This window comes from Acanthisitta chloris, unplaced genomic scaffold (assembly GCF_000695815.1).
Source record: "Acanthisitta chloris isolate BGI_N310 unplaced genomic scaffold, ASM69581v1 scaffold910, whole genome shotgun sequence".
NCBI classification, from domain to species: Eukaryota; Metazoa; Chordata; class Aves; order Passeriformes; family Acanthisittidae; genus Acanthisitta; species Acanthisitta chloris.
In genome coordinates, this window is record NW_008650856.1 from 33,627 (window position 1) to 51,445 (window position 17,819).

At 38.0% G+C, this 17,819-nt stretch overlaps 1 protein-coding gene across 1 annotated transcript in view; it reads right to left on the reverse strand.

Annotated features, from left to right (window-relative positions):
* Positions 1 to 761: 761 nt before the first annotated feature.
* LOC103798099 (partitioning defective 3 homolog) overlaps positions 762 to 17,819 on the reverse strand; it is a gene marked incomplete at its 5' end in the record, with an annotated part of 101,660 nt that continues 84,602 nt past the window's right edge. The window contains 3 exons of the mRNA XM_009070345.1: positions 762 to 1,295; positions 4,741 to 4,868; positions 16,239 to 16,359. Coding sequence (XP_009068593.1) covers positions 902 to 1,295; positions 4,741 to 4,868; positions 16,239 to 16,359 — 643 coding nt within the window. The remainder of the gene's footprint in view (positions 1,296 to 4,740; positions 4,869 to 16,238; positions 16,360 to 17,819) is intronic.

A 17,819-nucleotide genomic window follows, 5' to 3' on the forward strand; every position in this document is an offset into this window, starting at 1 on the left:
TCATCCTAAATACAAGTGTCATATGACAAAATTAATTTAGAAGCAAAGCAAAGCAGAACTCAGTTGTACGTTTGTTCATAATTTCCCATCTTTAATAAAATAGTAAAATATACTCATCAAAGGCTTGGCTGTGACTGTATAAATAATCTCTCTCCAGTTATTTCATTTGTAATGGACTGTGTATTAAGATTATAAGGCAATTGTAACAGGACTCTCAGGATAACTGAAAGCTTAATATTGTTTTCCTCATGAGTCAGGATAAAGGCTTTTTTAATAAGCTCAGAGTGGGGAGAGAGAGAAAAAAAAGAGTGCATATGTGCATTATAGAAGAAGGATAGTTTTTCAGTATATAGACAGTTAAATATTGATCAACAAAGACTGGTAATGATTCCACCATAAAACATATCAGAACTCTGACTGTGATCCAGAGTAGAGCTAAGCTTTATCCACCCAAGAGCGATATGTAACCCTCCTCCTGACCCAAGAGAAATAAAAAAAGGACATGTCAATGCTTCCTTCAAACTCAAATTCATTAATTTTATGTCACAAATCTGAACGTTGGTGTAATAAGTCACTGCAAAGTAAAACACATTACAACAAACCCTAGCAAAAAGCCATTGACAACTACTGAACTGGGCTATGGGACTTGGAACACAGGGGCAGCATTGCTCATTTCCACTATGATTGTCAAATGGTGGAAGATCCTTCCAAATAATTCAACACTTGAGACAGAATGGCAAAGACATAAGGTCCACCAACGCTTTGCTCATATTTTCAAAGGCACTGAAATAGACAACGGATATTTTCCTTAGTACCATCAGTTTAAAAAGTTTTCAAAATGTAAGTCTTTATATGAAAATGTTCCTTATTGCATGGTAAGTCAATCTTCATTTTCTTCACCTCAAGAATAAAATGGTCTTCCCTTTTCTGGTGTTTGCAATCTGTTCAGCCTCGCTACCTGAGATGGTGAAGGTGGTACATCTTGTCTGAAAGGACCTTTAGGAGGGGTATAATTAGGGTCCTGAATTTTCTTATATGAGTCATAGTTGCTAGGCCCTTCAGAAGAAGTTTTTTTTTTCAGTTGCTGTTCTTTCCGCCTCTGCTCTTGACGGAGCAGTTCTTGTGTTTCTAGCATTACTCTGGCATTAAAGCCATGTCCCCCCATATAGCCATTCCTTGATCCCTGGTAGCTGGAATATCTGGGATTTTCCTTTGCAGTCTGGAACCCTTCTCCAGGGGAATAACTCTGCTCCCAGGAGTCTTGAGATACAGAACTGGCATTTTTTCTGCTTTGCCTGAAAAACAAAAATGAAAGAGACTTTTAAGAGAAATGTAGTGGTTTCCCTTATACTGCTCTTGACAATCCCTGGAAAGAAGGCTGCTTCTGCAATGCCATCAGGTTTGCCCCAGCTAGTGAATTTTCCAGAAGTCAGGTTCTCTTCTGCCTCAAAGAGGCATCTTGTCTCTTGTGGAAAACATTTCTTAGAGAGTTGAACTGTATTTCTAGGCTTCTACAGGAGGAATATGCCATGAAAACCCATCTAGTGCTACAACTATGCTCATGTTCTAAAAAAAAAAATAAAATGCTACAATTCAGTTGCAGACTAGGAAAGACCATACATGTTGCTGTGCTTCCTTAGAAACCAGGTAACAGCCAGCACTTGTAAAGTCACTCATGAAAGATGTGAATGTAGGCTCACAATTGATTAAAAATGCAACAGGCAGGTCCTTAAAACACTTGCTCTAACACTGCAAAAGTCAGAAGATAAAGCTTGTTACTGATATACCTGTTACACAGTTTCTTCCTCCCATTTCCAGAACTAAGGAATTTTGTGCTACGAGGACTATTTCCCAGTCTGCTATAGCCTTCATAAAAGAAAAGGCAGAGATAACCTTTTTTTGCTCACTTTTTGGTTCCAGGGAGTAGATAAACAAACTAAATACTTCTAGGAATTACAAACTCTTATCTCTTTTCACAATAAATCATCACATTATTTTGAAGACGCATTAAGGTTTTGAAATCACTTTAATTTACTACCAAGCTGCTAGGTGCTTGTATGATCCTAAAATAAGATTGGTGATGATAAAGTAAAATTATTTTGTGCTGCAGCAAAAGAGATACCCACTTTGAGATTAAAATTAGTCTATGAGAATCAAGCAATAAAACAAAATATATTGCTACATTAATCAATAAGAGCACAATTTAGCTGTTTATATATGACTTGGTTTTTCATGTCAACACATATGACAATGTGGCCTCATCCAATAAGTATGAAGTGGAGAGACAGAAGACCTTGAGAATTTTTCTACCATTAGTAAAAGCAAAAATGTCACCCAATGTTTTTGCAATCTTCCTTCCACATGTGTAATTTGAAAATTACCATATCCACCTTATTTCATACCAGATTTTGAGACCTCTTGATGAAAAATGTTGTTCAGGATGAATGTCAATTATTACAGTAAAAATTACAACATAATGTGAATTCTTACACAAATTTTTATAGCTGTTATTGGTTTTCTCATATCCAACTTTGCCAAAGAAACAATGTTTCTGAGTCATGTTTTATCACTCCCTGGAACAAGAGTAAATTGAATGAACCTCTGTAGGCTACGAAACTGTCAGGTTTCTGATCTAGAGCAAGATAAATTTTAAGTAGTAGAAAATTAACTTGGAGTTAAACCTTGCTTTTACAGTTTCACATGGGACAAGAGGATGACTAGTTGAACTGATTTAATTTACTGACTGTTTTCTGGTACTTGTTCAAAATTAGTTGGCACGTTTTCCTTATCTTTCTGGGAAGACCCTTTAAAATTGACTCCAGAGTTTATTTGCCTTCAGTACTAAAGATGTGAATGTGCAAAGGGGAAAAAAAAGGAGGCTCCTAGAGACTATGCAAGATGAAAGGCAACACAGCTCAAGAATTAAGCCAATGTACAAACTTTAATCATTACACAGCCACGGTTGCAAAATTAATCTTGGGACCTAAGTTTCAGAGTAACAGCAAGATTTCTTTAAAGATCAGTCACACAGTTAGGAGCAGTTTGTAGAGCTGGAGAACTCGATGCCCCAGCTTGTTATAGGAGTGTTGTGGTATTTACAGTACTGAACTTTAGCCCGAGGTCTTGCAATTCTGCCTGTTCTCAGCACAGCTGAAATACCCAGAGTGCTCAAACAAAGCCATTAAATTATCATTAATTACTCAGTAGCATGCATTGCTAGCTTGCTAGTCACTTCTCATGTTGAAAACATTGAGTGAAGTTCTCAGCCACTTTTTCGAAACAAGCATTTCTATGATCTATTCCATGATCTATATTCCATATTTCTTCTAGATGAATTTTCTCCTTAAGAGTTATTCATTTCTGCCACGGGAACTGCATTGCAACTAACTTCCAACTTTTAAATGCTGCCAGTGATGGAGAGCAGGGGAAGCAAGTTTTAAGAATCATAGTTATAAAACTAAAAACAACCCTGCCCAGCTTAAAAGAGACACTAGCATCTGTGCCCTTTCACCCAACTGGTGCATCACTGGGGCTAGCAGAACTGCAAGAGAATTTCTCAGGAAAAACAATGTGGCATTAATAGGTGCAGCCATTTCAGAAGGAAGGCAGAGATAAGAAGAAAAGGGGATATAAAGTTTTTCAAAATAACAAACTACAAATCTCAGAAAACACAGTAACTTTACATTTCCCTTTCCCACTTTCCAAACTTAACAGAAAATTCTACACTGAAACGTGTTAAAGCATTTGAAAATCTGAAAATGTTTCATTTTCAGAGATGTTGTTAAGGTAAGAGTTCATGATTAGATAACTTTACTATGAGGCTTATATTTGTTTGAAAAACAAAGTTATGAAACACTTGGTAAAGCACATCTTGTCACATTTTTCCCACACCATTTCCACACAAGCCATTGCTTGTTGGAAAGCAATTTGACACCAACCTCTGGTGTAAAGAATTCTCCATTCAACCATTGCTGCTGATACTTCAAAATGCAAAGACTATTTACATAATGCTTAACTATAAGAGTTAATTTAAAACAGAAGTTGATTAAACTTCTATCAATTCCTAAAGCCAAATATCAAGTAAAAGACATTTTGCCCAAGAAGCTAATTAAAAAAAACAAACCCTAAGATTTTAAAAAAAATGCAGGTTTGTTTAGAAAATAAATGTGTTCATTTTCACCATTCCATTGCTAATGACCCAGTAGCTTAGAAGAAATCTATGTACTGTAAACTTGAAGGCCCCTGATATTTTTTATTAATTTTCTCAGTTCCATATTCTTTTTGTTGTGGGTCTTGAATTTTTTTTCTTTTAATTTTTCCTCTGTATTAGCATCACAAAGATTGAATTTCTACCCAGTAAGGAATTAGGCAACAGAAAAAAAAATAATCATCTTACATGTCAAAAGGGGACAACCCATGTCATGCTCAGGAGACTTTTGTAATTGCAGAAAATTAAACTGGATGGTGTCCCACAAAGAATAGCTTTGTTTTAATGTCTCAATTCTGTTGGGTGCTGAGTGCCATCAAATCCCACTGAAATCAGCTCTGAAGCAATTCTCCTAAAATAAACAGCTACCACATGCTCTCACTTAAGAAATTTTATGCCTCTTCCACAGTGAATACATTCCACCTTATATCAATGCTAAACAAAAGTGTCTCCACTAAATACAACATTTTCCTCCACAAATGAAATTAGCTGGAGGCTCATATGCACAGAATAGTTTCAGACAGATCCCATACCTGGGTAATGAGCTGTACTGCCTCTGAGCTTGTTGGAAACTCTCTCTCTCCTCTTGCCGCTGCCGCTGCATTTGAACTTCTACCGATACGGAGTGCCTGCCACTCTGGGAGTATGTCTTGGTGCTTGCCTACAACACAAAAAAATGAAAATGTCTTTAACAAAGCAGAAAAATACCCACAAAAAAGCCACGGTTTAAGTTGCTATCATACACATTGTCGTGGTTTAACCCCAGCAGCAGCCAAGAACCAACAGCCTCTCACTCACTGCCCCACCAACGGGATGGGGGAGAGAATCAGAAGGGTAAAAGCTACAAAAACTCATGGGTTGAGATAAAGACAGTTTAATAGACAAAGCAAAAGCTGCACACACAAGCAAAGCAAAACAAGGAATTAATTCACTGCTTCCCACAGACAGGAGGTGTTCAGCATCTCCAGGAGAGCAGGGCCCATCACGCGTAACGGTTCCTTGGGAAGACAAACACCATCCCTCCAGATGTCCCCCCTTCCTCCTTCTTCCTCCCACCTTATATACTGAGCATGATGTCCTATGGTATGGAATATCCCTTGGGTCAGGTTGGGTCACCTGTCCCAGCTGTGTCTCCTCCCAATCTCCCATGCATCCCCAACTCCCTTGCCAGTGTGGCAGGATGGAAAGCAGCAAAGGCCTTGGCTCTGTGTGAGCTCTGCTCAGCAACAACAAAAACATCTCTGCATTATCAACTCTGTGTCCTGCACAAAACCCAAACATAGCCCCATACTAGCCTCTGTGAAGAAAGTTAACTCTACTTCAGCTCAAACCAGCACACACATACACTTCTATTTGTTTCAACATGCAGTGCAAGTAGCTCTTTCACAACAGTTAGGTTAAATTCTGATGCATAACAGTGGCCTGTGCTACAGATTCTGTTTCTGACCTACCATTTCTGAGATGTAACAGGAAAACATTGGTCCAGAATGGGTTATGCTTTTATTATAACACCGAAATGCAAATTAAGACAGTGGAACAGATTTTCAGACTCTGTAAGTTATTCTAGCCATGGTAATGCCACGTTTTGTACCCCACTGAGGATCTGAGGTGAGAGGGAGCACAGCAGCTCTTTTGAACCTCACCAATACACTCAAGTGATGCTCTCCCTTCGTGGAACCATCCTATTTTGCTGTTGGCTCAGGCTTGCACCCCTTGCTTTTCTGAGAGACAGGGGAAATATTTTCTGGTTTGATATGATCAAAGAGATAAATTTAGCAAGTCTCTGGTGGACAGTGGGGGCTCCTGTATCTCTGAGAAGGATCTTAATGAGGTGACAATTTGAAACTTTGAGGCCAATACTAAGAGCAAGTGAAAATGGATGGTGTTTCTGGGAACACAGAGCATTACCAGTCAAGATCTGGCAGAATGGTTGGATTCCAACTTAGGAATATAAAAAAGTTTACTTTTGTAGAGATATCACTTTTCATTTGACATTACTACTTTCTTCAGATTTTGTGATTTCAAGTTGCAAAATAAAGTGTCACAAAAATCAGAGAATGCTATGGACTTTTCTTGTTGCTTTAATAAAAGAGTTTCACCTAAAAAGAAAGAAAGCATTATTTTTATCTCCTTAAAATTTCTACTTCTAATAAAAACATGAAAGTTTAATCATGGCAAAGTTAGGGAGCATAACCACTTGTCTGAACCTGGGACTGAAACAGCTTGTCTCAGACTTGCTTTTGTTAAAGCACTTTTTGTCTTTTTATCTGTGCTTTTCCTCCAAACAAACATCTCCTGTTTTGTTTGCCATTATAATTTCTGCAGTAGAAAGAGATCATAATGGCTCACAAATATCTGCAAGATAAAAGGTTTTTCACAAGCTTTATATATTGAAGATAAGTTTTAGAAACTAGAAAGTTGTCATTTGTGACATAAACATCTCCTTTGTCTTACTATATAGTCAAGTGCCTGCAGGTAACCAGAAACACAACAAATTTGAAAGAGGTGTACAACTTTTAGAAACTTTGTTATCAATAATAATACACTTCAGACAGAGCATCAGTCTTGGTTCAGAATTTAACACATACAATTTTTCAATTATGAGAAGATTATTGGGCAAAATAATCAGACCAAGCACTGACTATGAGTAATGGCAAACTTATTTAAGAGAATCCTTAATGCAATATTGATGTCTGCTTCAGAACAGGTTTACTCTATAGAAACCTCAGTAAAATAGCATTTCTAATGAAAAATGCTTTACAAATGGTAAGATGAAGCAACAAATTGAGAAAACAGAACCGTGTGTCAGCCTTGTGGGAAATTTTCTTAGAGATGAATAAGCTGTATGTATGCATGTCCAAACCAACAACCCCCATGGAGATTTCCTACTATATTAAATAAGGGCAACACATACAGAGCAGCATATCAGTTATTGCATATGTCAACATTTCTAACTTTCTTGACTTTATTGAGAGTCTTCTGACATTTGGTATTTTATTGAAGGGCTCAGCTTATGGAAGGGAAGTGATTACCTGAAAATCACAAGGTTTATTTGTGAATTCTCTCCAGAGTGGTTATAAGCATCTTCTAGAGAACCAGAGGGAAACTCGAAAGTTCCCATATCAACTTCTCCATAAAGAATAAAAACATTTAAACTAAGATTTTAGAGCCAATCTCCTCATTTCATGGGTTTCACTTTAACAACGTTGGAAAGCTTGCAGCTACATGATGTGAGAAAGTAGTTATCACAGATAAGACATGAAATCAGAATTGCTTCTCTTTATTTGAAAGCAGTTCCACCTTTTTTCAGTTCACTGTAAATATAACAGATTAAGGAATTTTACAGTACAGAGAATGGTTAAATTACCAAACAGGTGGAGATACCAAACTGCTGCACAGTTTAGGTTTATACAAGACAATAAAATGCATCATCTAGAAAGCATGAATGCAAGTACACACACACATGTGCAGAAAATATGAAGTTACCACAAAAGCTTTTACTAAAGTGACAGAGGCTTTGAAAGTCCTAATGGGCTATGAAGAGACTAAGATAAAAATGTAGCTTCAGAGATATTTCTTTTCAATGCCCAGAAGAACCAATGGTTAAATAGAGGCAGAGGCTATCACTGCTGTCTGCTGGCTGTAGTGCATGCCCAGAATGATAGGAGTCAGGTCTGGATTTTCCACAGTTGATGAAGAATTTCATCTAATAAACAGCATTTATAATTTGATGGATCTACAGGCAAACATCTAAAATCCATTATCTGATTATCTGAAGGTATGAGCACCTGTATGCCCAGTTAGACTAAGAGGATTTGCAATACTTAACTAATCTGGAAAGGATACTTATTTAGGCTGAATGTTGTTCACATATACAATAAGTTGTCCGTTTAAATGAATCTACTATCTCATTTCAAGCATCTAAAAATACGGGGATGATAAATAAAAATATTCCCTTTGTATGCATCACAAATTCCAGAACATAACATGTACATATAACAGACAGGTACATTCAACCATCTTAATAATGAAAAGGCCTTTCTTTCAAACCTTTTCATTCAAAATCTCAGTGATACCACAGTGATACCAGCCTTGATATATGGTTATGATGATACAAAGATTTGAATAAAATATCTAAGCAAAAAGTATTTACGTAATAAGTAACCTTAGCCTTCAAAAACTAATTTGCAATTTTGTCTCAATCCCCAAAGCATACTTTTTCACATATATTTTTATAAAATATATTCATAAACACACATCTATATACATGCCTAACCCCATTTGCATCAGCATAAAATGGAGATAATGAAAAATAAAAAACCTTGCACTGTTTTCACATCTTTCAACAGCAACAGAAAGATACGTACAAGGAACACACATAACACAGGAATTTTAACACTGATATCAACACAAGGCTAACTACAATTATAACAACCTGAAACCATCCAAGAAACCTGGCAACAGCTCAGTCCTCACAGAACAGATTGATAAGAACTCTGGCCTTGCTTGCAATGAGATGTATGTCAAGCACTGACCTTTTAAATTAGGATGTGGTCAAGGCCACAATAACAACCAAGGCTGCATTATACAAATAAATGTGTGTTCATGTCTTCCACAATACATTTAAGTGGCAATGATAGTTCCTGCATTCAGCATTGTTAAACAATATTCAGCATGTAAAATTGTGCTTTAACGTAGATGAAATTACACAGCCCTCTTTTCAAAGAGGCATTTTAATAAAACCAGAGCTGCAAAGTTGAAAGTTTCTACAGACTTCTCGCTTTAGGCAAACAATTTTTCATGTGCCAGAGAAGGTACACCCAAGGCTAACATTGCACTGACCACTATAAGCAGTTCAGGGCAGCACATTTTAGGGGCAAATGTCCTACCTCTCTTTCCTATCTATACTAGAGGTTTCCCACTGTCGTGGTTTAACCCCAGCAGCAGCCAAGAACCAACAGCCTCTCACTCACTGCCCCACCAACGGGATGGGGGAGAGAATCAGAAGGGTAAAAGCTACAAAAACTCATGGGTTGAGATAAAGACAGTTTAATAGAGAAAGCAAAAGCTGCACACACAAGCAAAGCAAAACAAGGAATTAATTCACTGCTTCCCACAGACAGGAGGTGTTCAGCATCTCCAGGAGAGCAGGGCCCATCACGCGTAACGGTGCCTTGGGAAGACAAACACCATCACTCCAGATGTCCCCCCTTCCTCCTTCTTCCTCCCACCTTATACACTGAGCATGATGTGCTATGGTATGGAATATCCCTTGGGTCAGTTTGGGTCACCTGTCCCAGCTGTGTCTCCTCCCAATCTCCCATGCATCCCCAACTCCCTTGCCAGTGTGGCAGTATGGAAAGCAGCAAAGGCCTTGGCTCTGTGTGAGCTCTGCTCAGCAAGAACAAAAACATCTCTGCATTATCAACTCTGTGTTCTGCACAAAACCCAAACATAGCCCCATACTAGCCTCTGGGAAGAAAGTTAACTCTACTCCAGCTCAAACCAGCACACCCACACAGCTTCTTCATTTCCCACAGTGGTGTTTCTGCCCATGGAGGGCAGTTCTGCATGGTGGCAGCATGGATATCTCAGGACTGGCACAGATCAAAGATGCCACAGAATTACAGAGAGGAAATCATGGGGGTGACCCAGGGCACTGGGTTTTCAGGGAGATCCAAGCAGTTGAGGCAATAAAAAATTCATCACTTGGGGTGACACAACTATCAGACAGCCTATAGCCATAGGCACAAGCTGGGAGAAATGCTTACTCCAATTCACAGAAGTCTTATGTGTTGATAAAGAAATAGTTAATAGGGAGATTACTAAAGGAGCAAGTCCATTAGTATTTTCCCAGTTATTAAAAAAAGACCATTATTTCATATTAAAGTAAATGTGCTATTTTTTTTCCCCGGATTAAGCTCTGTGTTTAACCAGTAAGTTTCAAGTTCACCTGGGAAGTTGGCAGACACAAGGCCCCACAAAAGTCCATGGTTCTTACAGTTCAGCACTAATTAGAAATAGATAAGATTAAATGACCTTGCCTGCTTTATGTGTAAATGTACTTGGCACAGATGACAGGCAGTCCAATAACTGTGTATATCAAAATTCAGAATGATAAAAAGCATTCAATGTTTCTGGGAGATGTCCTTGAAAAGTATTTTTCCTTCCACCTTTTTGTTTATGTTGCTATAATGAACAGAACATAATATGTCTTAAAAATTGCCAACAGATGTGTGTATTGATTCAAACACCTTATAATAAGAGAATCCATCCCTTTCTGTACCTTTCTATGGTGTATATGTAGGAAGCTTAGCACTGTGGTATGGGACAAAGATTTCTGTTCTGTGTATAAGAGCAACAGAAAGAAAATCTTCAGTCTGGCAGAAACAAACCACTCAGTCCTGCCATTCTGTCTGAGACATTTACATGCACTTTATGCCTGTGAGCTATCAATATGCTTCTTTACTATCCAAAATGACTTCATTCCTTTTTCAAATCCTCTTTCTTCATTTTTCATTTCAAATAAACTAGTAGATCTTTTTAAAATCTTCTTTCTCCATTTTTCATTTCAAATAAACTAGTAGATTGAAACTAGTGTAAAAAAAAGTTAAAAATATAAAACGTTAAAGTCAGATCCTAAATCTCAGCAAAAAAAAAAAAAAAAAAAGCTGATATTTTATGAAATCTTTTGCAGGTTTGAGACAGAATGGATATTCACCATAGAGCTGAAGAGAAACTACCTGTGGAGAGGCTGCTCTGCATAACTTTGGTTTCCTCTCTGAAACAAACTGGGGTAGGAGAAATGGCAATTTAGCTCCTAAAGTATCTGTCTGCTGCAATGCTCCATTAGATATTGCCCAATATATTGCATAAAATATCCTAAAAGAGACTCTTGAAATGGATTCTCATTAATGTGTTGAGTAATTCTACATAATTTAGTTCCTGATACAAACTTTACAATGCATTGAATATAGTCTGTTATTCATTTTTTTTCAGGTAAAATTAAGATGCTACAGTTGAAGTTACAGCAATAAAAATCAAGCTTTTGTTTTTCTTAAAGAATTTTAGGTTACTTAGAAGTCATTATGCCTTTGAGTAGATCAAGGACTTGAATACAGAGGTAAGAAATGAATATCATAAATAGATAAAAAAGAGGGCTTTTTTTCCCTGTAAGTCTCTTTAGAGACAAGATCTACACACCAACAAACAGTAGAAAAACACGCATTGTAGCTACAATTTTTGAGCATTTATTTATCAGGCCATGCACGACTTTATTATTAGGACTTCTGGAGTCTTTGCTCTGTGAAAATCATGCCAATTATTTTCCTTTCATAAATCTGTGCATGTCATTAAAGCTATACTCAGACCAGTCAGGTAGTATATTTATTTTGATCCAGTTAGCTGTTATCTTCAAAAAATAAAATATCTTTTTATTTGACTCCTAAATATTTAGAGTCGACTTTGCTCAGCTGCTCTCTCAATGCCAATTTTCTCATTCAAATACATCCAGGATGACTGGAGATGAATGCATTTGTGAATGGAATTGGCCACTTTTCATTTTCAGCATAATTTATTTTATTAAATATGAAGAAAAACACCCAACTTTCGTCCATCCTGCATCTTTGTGGAGTTTTTTGATCATTGGTGTGATTCTACAAGCAGGACTGGCAAGCAGTTGTAGTATTTTCCAGGCATTTAAAATGCTCTTTTTTTTAAACTGGATTGTTCACTCCCATGACATTTTGAGTTATAATGCCGTGGTTTTGTTATTGAAGGGGCTGTGTGATGTATCTGTTAATCAAGATGTAAATAGGCAAAAATACAAGATGTGGAACTAATTACAAAAAAAATCCCCCAAAACCTAGGAGTGGTACAAGAAAGAATAAGCCTCAACAGACCCAGTACAACCCAGAAAGGCAGAGAAACCAGAGGCTCAGCTTTGGTACCCCACAGAAAAATCAATCCCAAAAGAATCCTGCATTGGTATAAAAATGTCATAGCAACAGCAAGTAGCAGACATACTGTAAGTCCATGCAATTCTACATGCCCAGATACACATTTCTGCAAACTCTGACTGGAGTTAACACCAGCAGGATCAAAATGGATTAATCATATTTGATGTTATTTTAATTTTTTTTCCCATGCAACATCAGACCTAGAGTACTGCCCTTCAATGCCTCTTGTACCTTGTTTATGGAAACACACACCTTGTTTATGGACACAAAAAAAAACCATATAAGAGAAAAAAAAACACACAATGAAGCCTGAGAAAGTCATCTTAACATAAACAAATGCAAAAATCTTTTCCACAAAGCCTTGACTCAGCTGTTGAACGGTGGATTTTAGATGCATCTTGATGTTGCAACAGTTAGGCAGTTATTTAAACCCTAACACTGTGTCATTCAAATGGCCTTGAGCAGAAATGTTATGCTGCTTAATAGACAGTGTCATCTCATTCCAGTGCTATCACTTTTTTTGTGTCCGTTAAGCTGCCTGATGCAGTATGAACACTCGTAGGCAGTCAAGTATTTTGTTTACTGGCAGGGCACACAGAGCTGGGCAAAAAGTCTGGCTCTGTGCATTGCTCATCTACAGAGAAATGACCTTCACCCAACGGGCACAGGCAGAGGTCTGGCTCTGTGCACTGCTCATCTACAGAGAATTGACCTTCACCCAACGGGCACAGGCAGAAAGGGATGTGGCCAGGCACCAGTCTTGCTGCCACAAGTATCACACAGAACCAGTGTTCTGTAGTGTTCCATGTGCTGGTGTCGTGGTTTAACCCCAGAGCAGCAGCCAAGAACCAGCAGCCTCTCACTCACTGCCCACCAACGGGATGGGGGAGAGAATCAGAAGGGTAAAAGCTACAAAAACTCATGGGTTGAGATAAAGACAGTTTAATAGAGAAAGCAAAAGCTGCACACACAAGCAAAGCAAAACGAGGAATGAATTCACTGCTTCCCACAGACAGGAGGTGTTCAGCATCTCCAGGAGAGCAGGGCCCATCACGCGTAACGGTTCCTTGGGAAGACAAACACCATCACTCCAGATGTCCCCCCTTCCTCCTTCTTCCTCCCACCTTATACACTGAGCATGATGTGCTATGGTATGGAATATCCCTTGGGTCAGTTTGGGTCACCTGTCCCAGCTGTGTCTCCTCCCAATCTCCCATGCATCCCCAACTCCCTTGCCAGTGTGGCAGGATGGAAAGCAGCAAAGGCCTTGGCTCTGTGTGAGCTCTGCTCAGCAATAACAAAAACATCTCTGCATTATCAACTCTGTGTTCAGCACAAAACCCAAACATAGCCCCATACTAGCCTCTGTGAAGAAAGTTAACTCTACTCCAGCTCAAACCAGCACAGCTGGAGATCTGTCTCCAAACCATGGAGGAGACTGAAGGTATTTGTCACAGGTAAACAGACTCCTGTGTCACAGGCCATTAATAGTCTGGGATGGATTGGAGTTGGTGAGGTTCACAGGATCATTTTGATAATATATTAGTGGGTTTCTGAGGTATTGAGCTCCTTTGAATATCCTCAGAACTGCCAGATTTCCATCAGCATCCATTACTAACACTGCAAACTTTGTGTTCATTTATACTTCCTTAAAGTAACCAACAGTCCTGAATCACATCAGCACTTTGTTCCCTATCCTCAACCCTCCTAACAGCTTGTTAATGAGAAATGCAAACTACTTATCACCTCATAGCACACACTTGGTTTTTTTCCTCTTTTTTTCCTCTTTTTCTACCCAAACCAAGTCAGAGTTGGCTGCTGCCATGCAGCTCAGAGGCTTCTCTGGATGTAAAGTGTTTTGTTTATGTAGGCTGCTCAGCACATCTCCCTCAGGTGAAAACACACTTTTCAACAATGATCCACATACAGGTGCACTTTGCACTAATCTAGTTTGGAACCAACAGCTTACAGATGGAGAAGACTGAAAAGACACTGATGAATGGATCTAAGTATATTCTTGCATATGTATTATAAATCACTTTTGCATCTTTTTTTGTGTGTCATTGGTATTAAATAATACATCAGGATCTGTTTTGAGAAGATGTCTTAAGAAAGTCCATCATTTTAGACTAATATGTTAAAGTATTACACACTCCTTAAGAGAGAGGGTTATGGCTCCTTAACACTGAAATGATTGTAAACTGCTGAAATGGATGAGATAATTTCTTTATCAGGGCCTCTAAAATCCTTTCCAAGTACTGTGATCTCAAAAAGCTGGAGCACACAATGGAAAAATAAAATTATAGTTCAGATAGACTCTGTGCCAATTTTTAAAAAAATTACTTATCTAAAACAACACATTTGGTCACCTAGGTATTTAACAACAAAGAAGCTCCTACAAAAGCAACAATAAGCTTCAGAATTAATGTTAGTACATTAAGCTGAATTAGTCACTTTGAGCTCATTTGCATGATGTGTAGAAGGTGAGTAAACAGAGGGATCCCATTTGTTTGAATGAGAGAAAAAGGAAAGGTCAGTGTTCTGACCCACAATTTAGGAAATTATTCCATTCCTAAGGTAATCAGCCTGTCATCCATATAATTCCCTCCTCGCTCATTACAAAAAACTATAATAAAAGCCAAGTTGACTGTCTAAAGTTGCTATGGCATTTAGATATACAACAATTTGGCCCATGACCTTCAGTAGTTAAGTTCCCAAGTCTTCAAGAACGAAAGTTTTTCTCATACAGACTTTTCCCAAGAATGTTGCTCAAACTCTTATTTGGAGACTACACAGTAGTTGATATTCATAACTGAAAGTAACTCCTACACCCTGTCCCAATTTACTGCCAAACTGCTAAACTCTCACTGTGATGAGCTATCACATTATCTTCTCCACATCACAGCGAAAATATCTGGTCATAAAGAAAAGGTTTATATTATTTATTCAATTTCAGAGAAAGTTAGAAGTTTTCTAGCACAGGAAAAGAGAAGCCCATATCCTGATACTTAATGTTAATTAATATTAAGTCATTTAGCGATACATTTACCTTTGTTCCTCTCCATGCTGCATGTCAAAAATACCACAGATTCAAATTGGTGAGTTTAAGATAGACAAGGACACATAGACCCAACAAAAGCCAACAAAATCTTCCACCACAACAGGTAAACAAAGTTGACATAGGCATCATGATGTTACCTAGGTCTGTTGCCAAGGCTGTTCTCAGTGACTTCATCCACAGAGATATGACTCTTTGGCTATTCCCAACTCTGTCTCCTGTGCATCACAATATTAGGTAAAAATAACCCATCACCTACACTTGCTTTGGAGGAAGCTGTGAGAGATTCTACTTCTGTCATCACATAGTTCCCACTTTGTTGGGAACAAAAGCAAGTTGTTCACTGTCTTTATCATGGAATTTTCAACAAAATTACAATCTTTGCCCCATATTTAAAGGGTCTTCATTTAGGATATGTAATTGATTAAAAAGCAACACTGATTCATTTAATTATGTTAAACAAGATAAGCATATGGATTTACATAATTGTATCTCATCATTAGATCAAATTGAACAGGATTTAAATGATCAATTAGGGTGTTTATCTTGATACAGAACTGTCTCAGCTAATGTGAGTGGCAAAGGGGTACTATTGTAAAGCATGCTGTTACACATCTCTCTCCTTCTTTTACTGTGAAAAGACATAGCTCTGCCTTTTAAGAAAATAGCTAATCACAGTGATATTGCCGCCTAGAAAATAATATTTACAAGGTTACATAGTCTCTCTAAATTATTTACCGTTAGTATGCATTTTATTCTGATTTTTCTTGCAAATTTCAGATTAATTGATACTGTCTTTGAGGTAAAAAAATTCCAAGTAGTATCTACACAGAAAACAGATGGCTGAAGAAGTTTAGAAATGAAATAAACATCAATGAATGAAAACCAGGGATAAGAGCAAGAGCAGAAGTGTGGAGGCAAAGGACTCGAGCTCCCTAACAGTCTGCTCCCAACTGGTCCAGGAAGAGCAGGAGTCAGCCAACCTTCCCAGATTTGCCAGGCCTTGCACACTTACCCAAGGCTGCTCAAAACTGTAAGTACGTCTCCTGTCTTCCACATCCTCATCTTGCTTTGCTTGCTGAAACTCTTGTCTCAGGCGCTGTATCCGGTCATGATTGTTAGGGGTCGATCTGTTGCTAAAAGAGAGAGGATGGAAATGATCAATATACTTGGGAACTGCCACCTGTGACTATGGTTTCTTAACACAGGACTGAGACTCCAGTGCAGGACTACAGACAAAAAAAAATTAAAATAATTCAGTACGAAGATATTTCATTTTTAAAGATGATTTATGATGTTTGACTTATAAAGAAACTTCATGTGCTGTAAGGATAAGATAAATTCCTAAAAATAATCAAAAGTCGTTGGCATCTTTTCAGTATGTCCCTGAGAAGTGAAGTAGAATAGATGTGCTAGCGTCAGACTTAACATAAAGGGAAATTAAAAGTCCTAAGGATCTCTGTTACTGAATAAACATGAAAGATACTTTTCCCCTAATCAATAGACTGTAGTACTGTCAGATCTTTATTCACATCAAATTAATTACAACATCTGAAGGTCCTACCTATAGAAAATTTGGTTATTTTCCCCAATCAATAGGAGACTGCCATCCCTTAGTTCTGTTTTTAACAAGTCCTTTAAATTGATCAGTCTGAAAGCATTAAAAGGCTTGGGGGCTAGTAAAAAGCAATCCATTTGACAGCCCCTGGGCAGAAATGCATCCAGGCAGCAGATGAGTGCTGGTCTCAGCCCTGCAGACACTGGTGGGCTGGGGAGGGCTCTGCCCCAGAGGTACCCCTAGAAACCAGCACACTCAGAACCTTAAACCATTCAAATCCATCAATGTTTCCACTATGCCTTGTAACCCACTCTCTACAGTGCAGATGTATGTGAAATCATAAGAAAATATATGCATGGGAATGGCTTATTTGATGGGGTAAAGGGAAAGTGGGTATTTATTAATCTCACTGCCATTTTTCTAGCTGTGCAACTCCTACCTGATCCCTATGACCCCACTGTATTTCAAACATGTAAATGTGAGAATCACAAGAAGTCTGACAAATATGTTAGATCAAGACTAACCAGAAGCATGTTCATCTCCTATTATGGACTTCTTATGCCCTGCATTTCATTGTTTATTTCAAAAGATCTGATGAGGAATGGACAGCTATGACTTGGTTTCAAAAGATAAATCTGCAGAGAGACAATGGAACACAATTCCAGAGATTCCTGTTCTTGGACACAGGGTACAATAAAATACAGTGAATTTATATCCCATGCCTTTTCTTGTATGAAAAGAGACAATTTATGGCTGTTTTCCATGTCTTTTGGGTCTGGTAGGTGCAGGGGATTGGTGGTTGTAGTTGTTTGAGATGTTACCTCCCACACTTTTCAATGCCATTAGATAGAGTTTATTGGTGCTGGGTTAGCCAGACAGAAAAACGAGTATGGTTCTAGCAAAGGCTAATTTTTGAAAAGGTTTGAGTTGGGTTTTTTTCTTTCTTTAAAACCAAATTCAAAGAAAAGGAAAAAAATTAGGGAAGTGTTTTCTTTCATGCCTTTGTTTTGGTTTTTTTTGGCAAATGGGAGCTTTAAG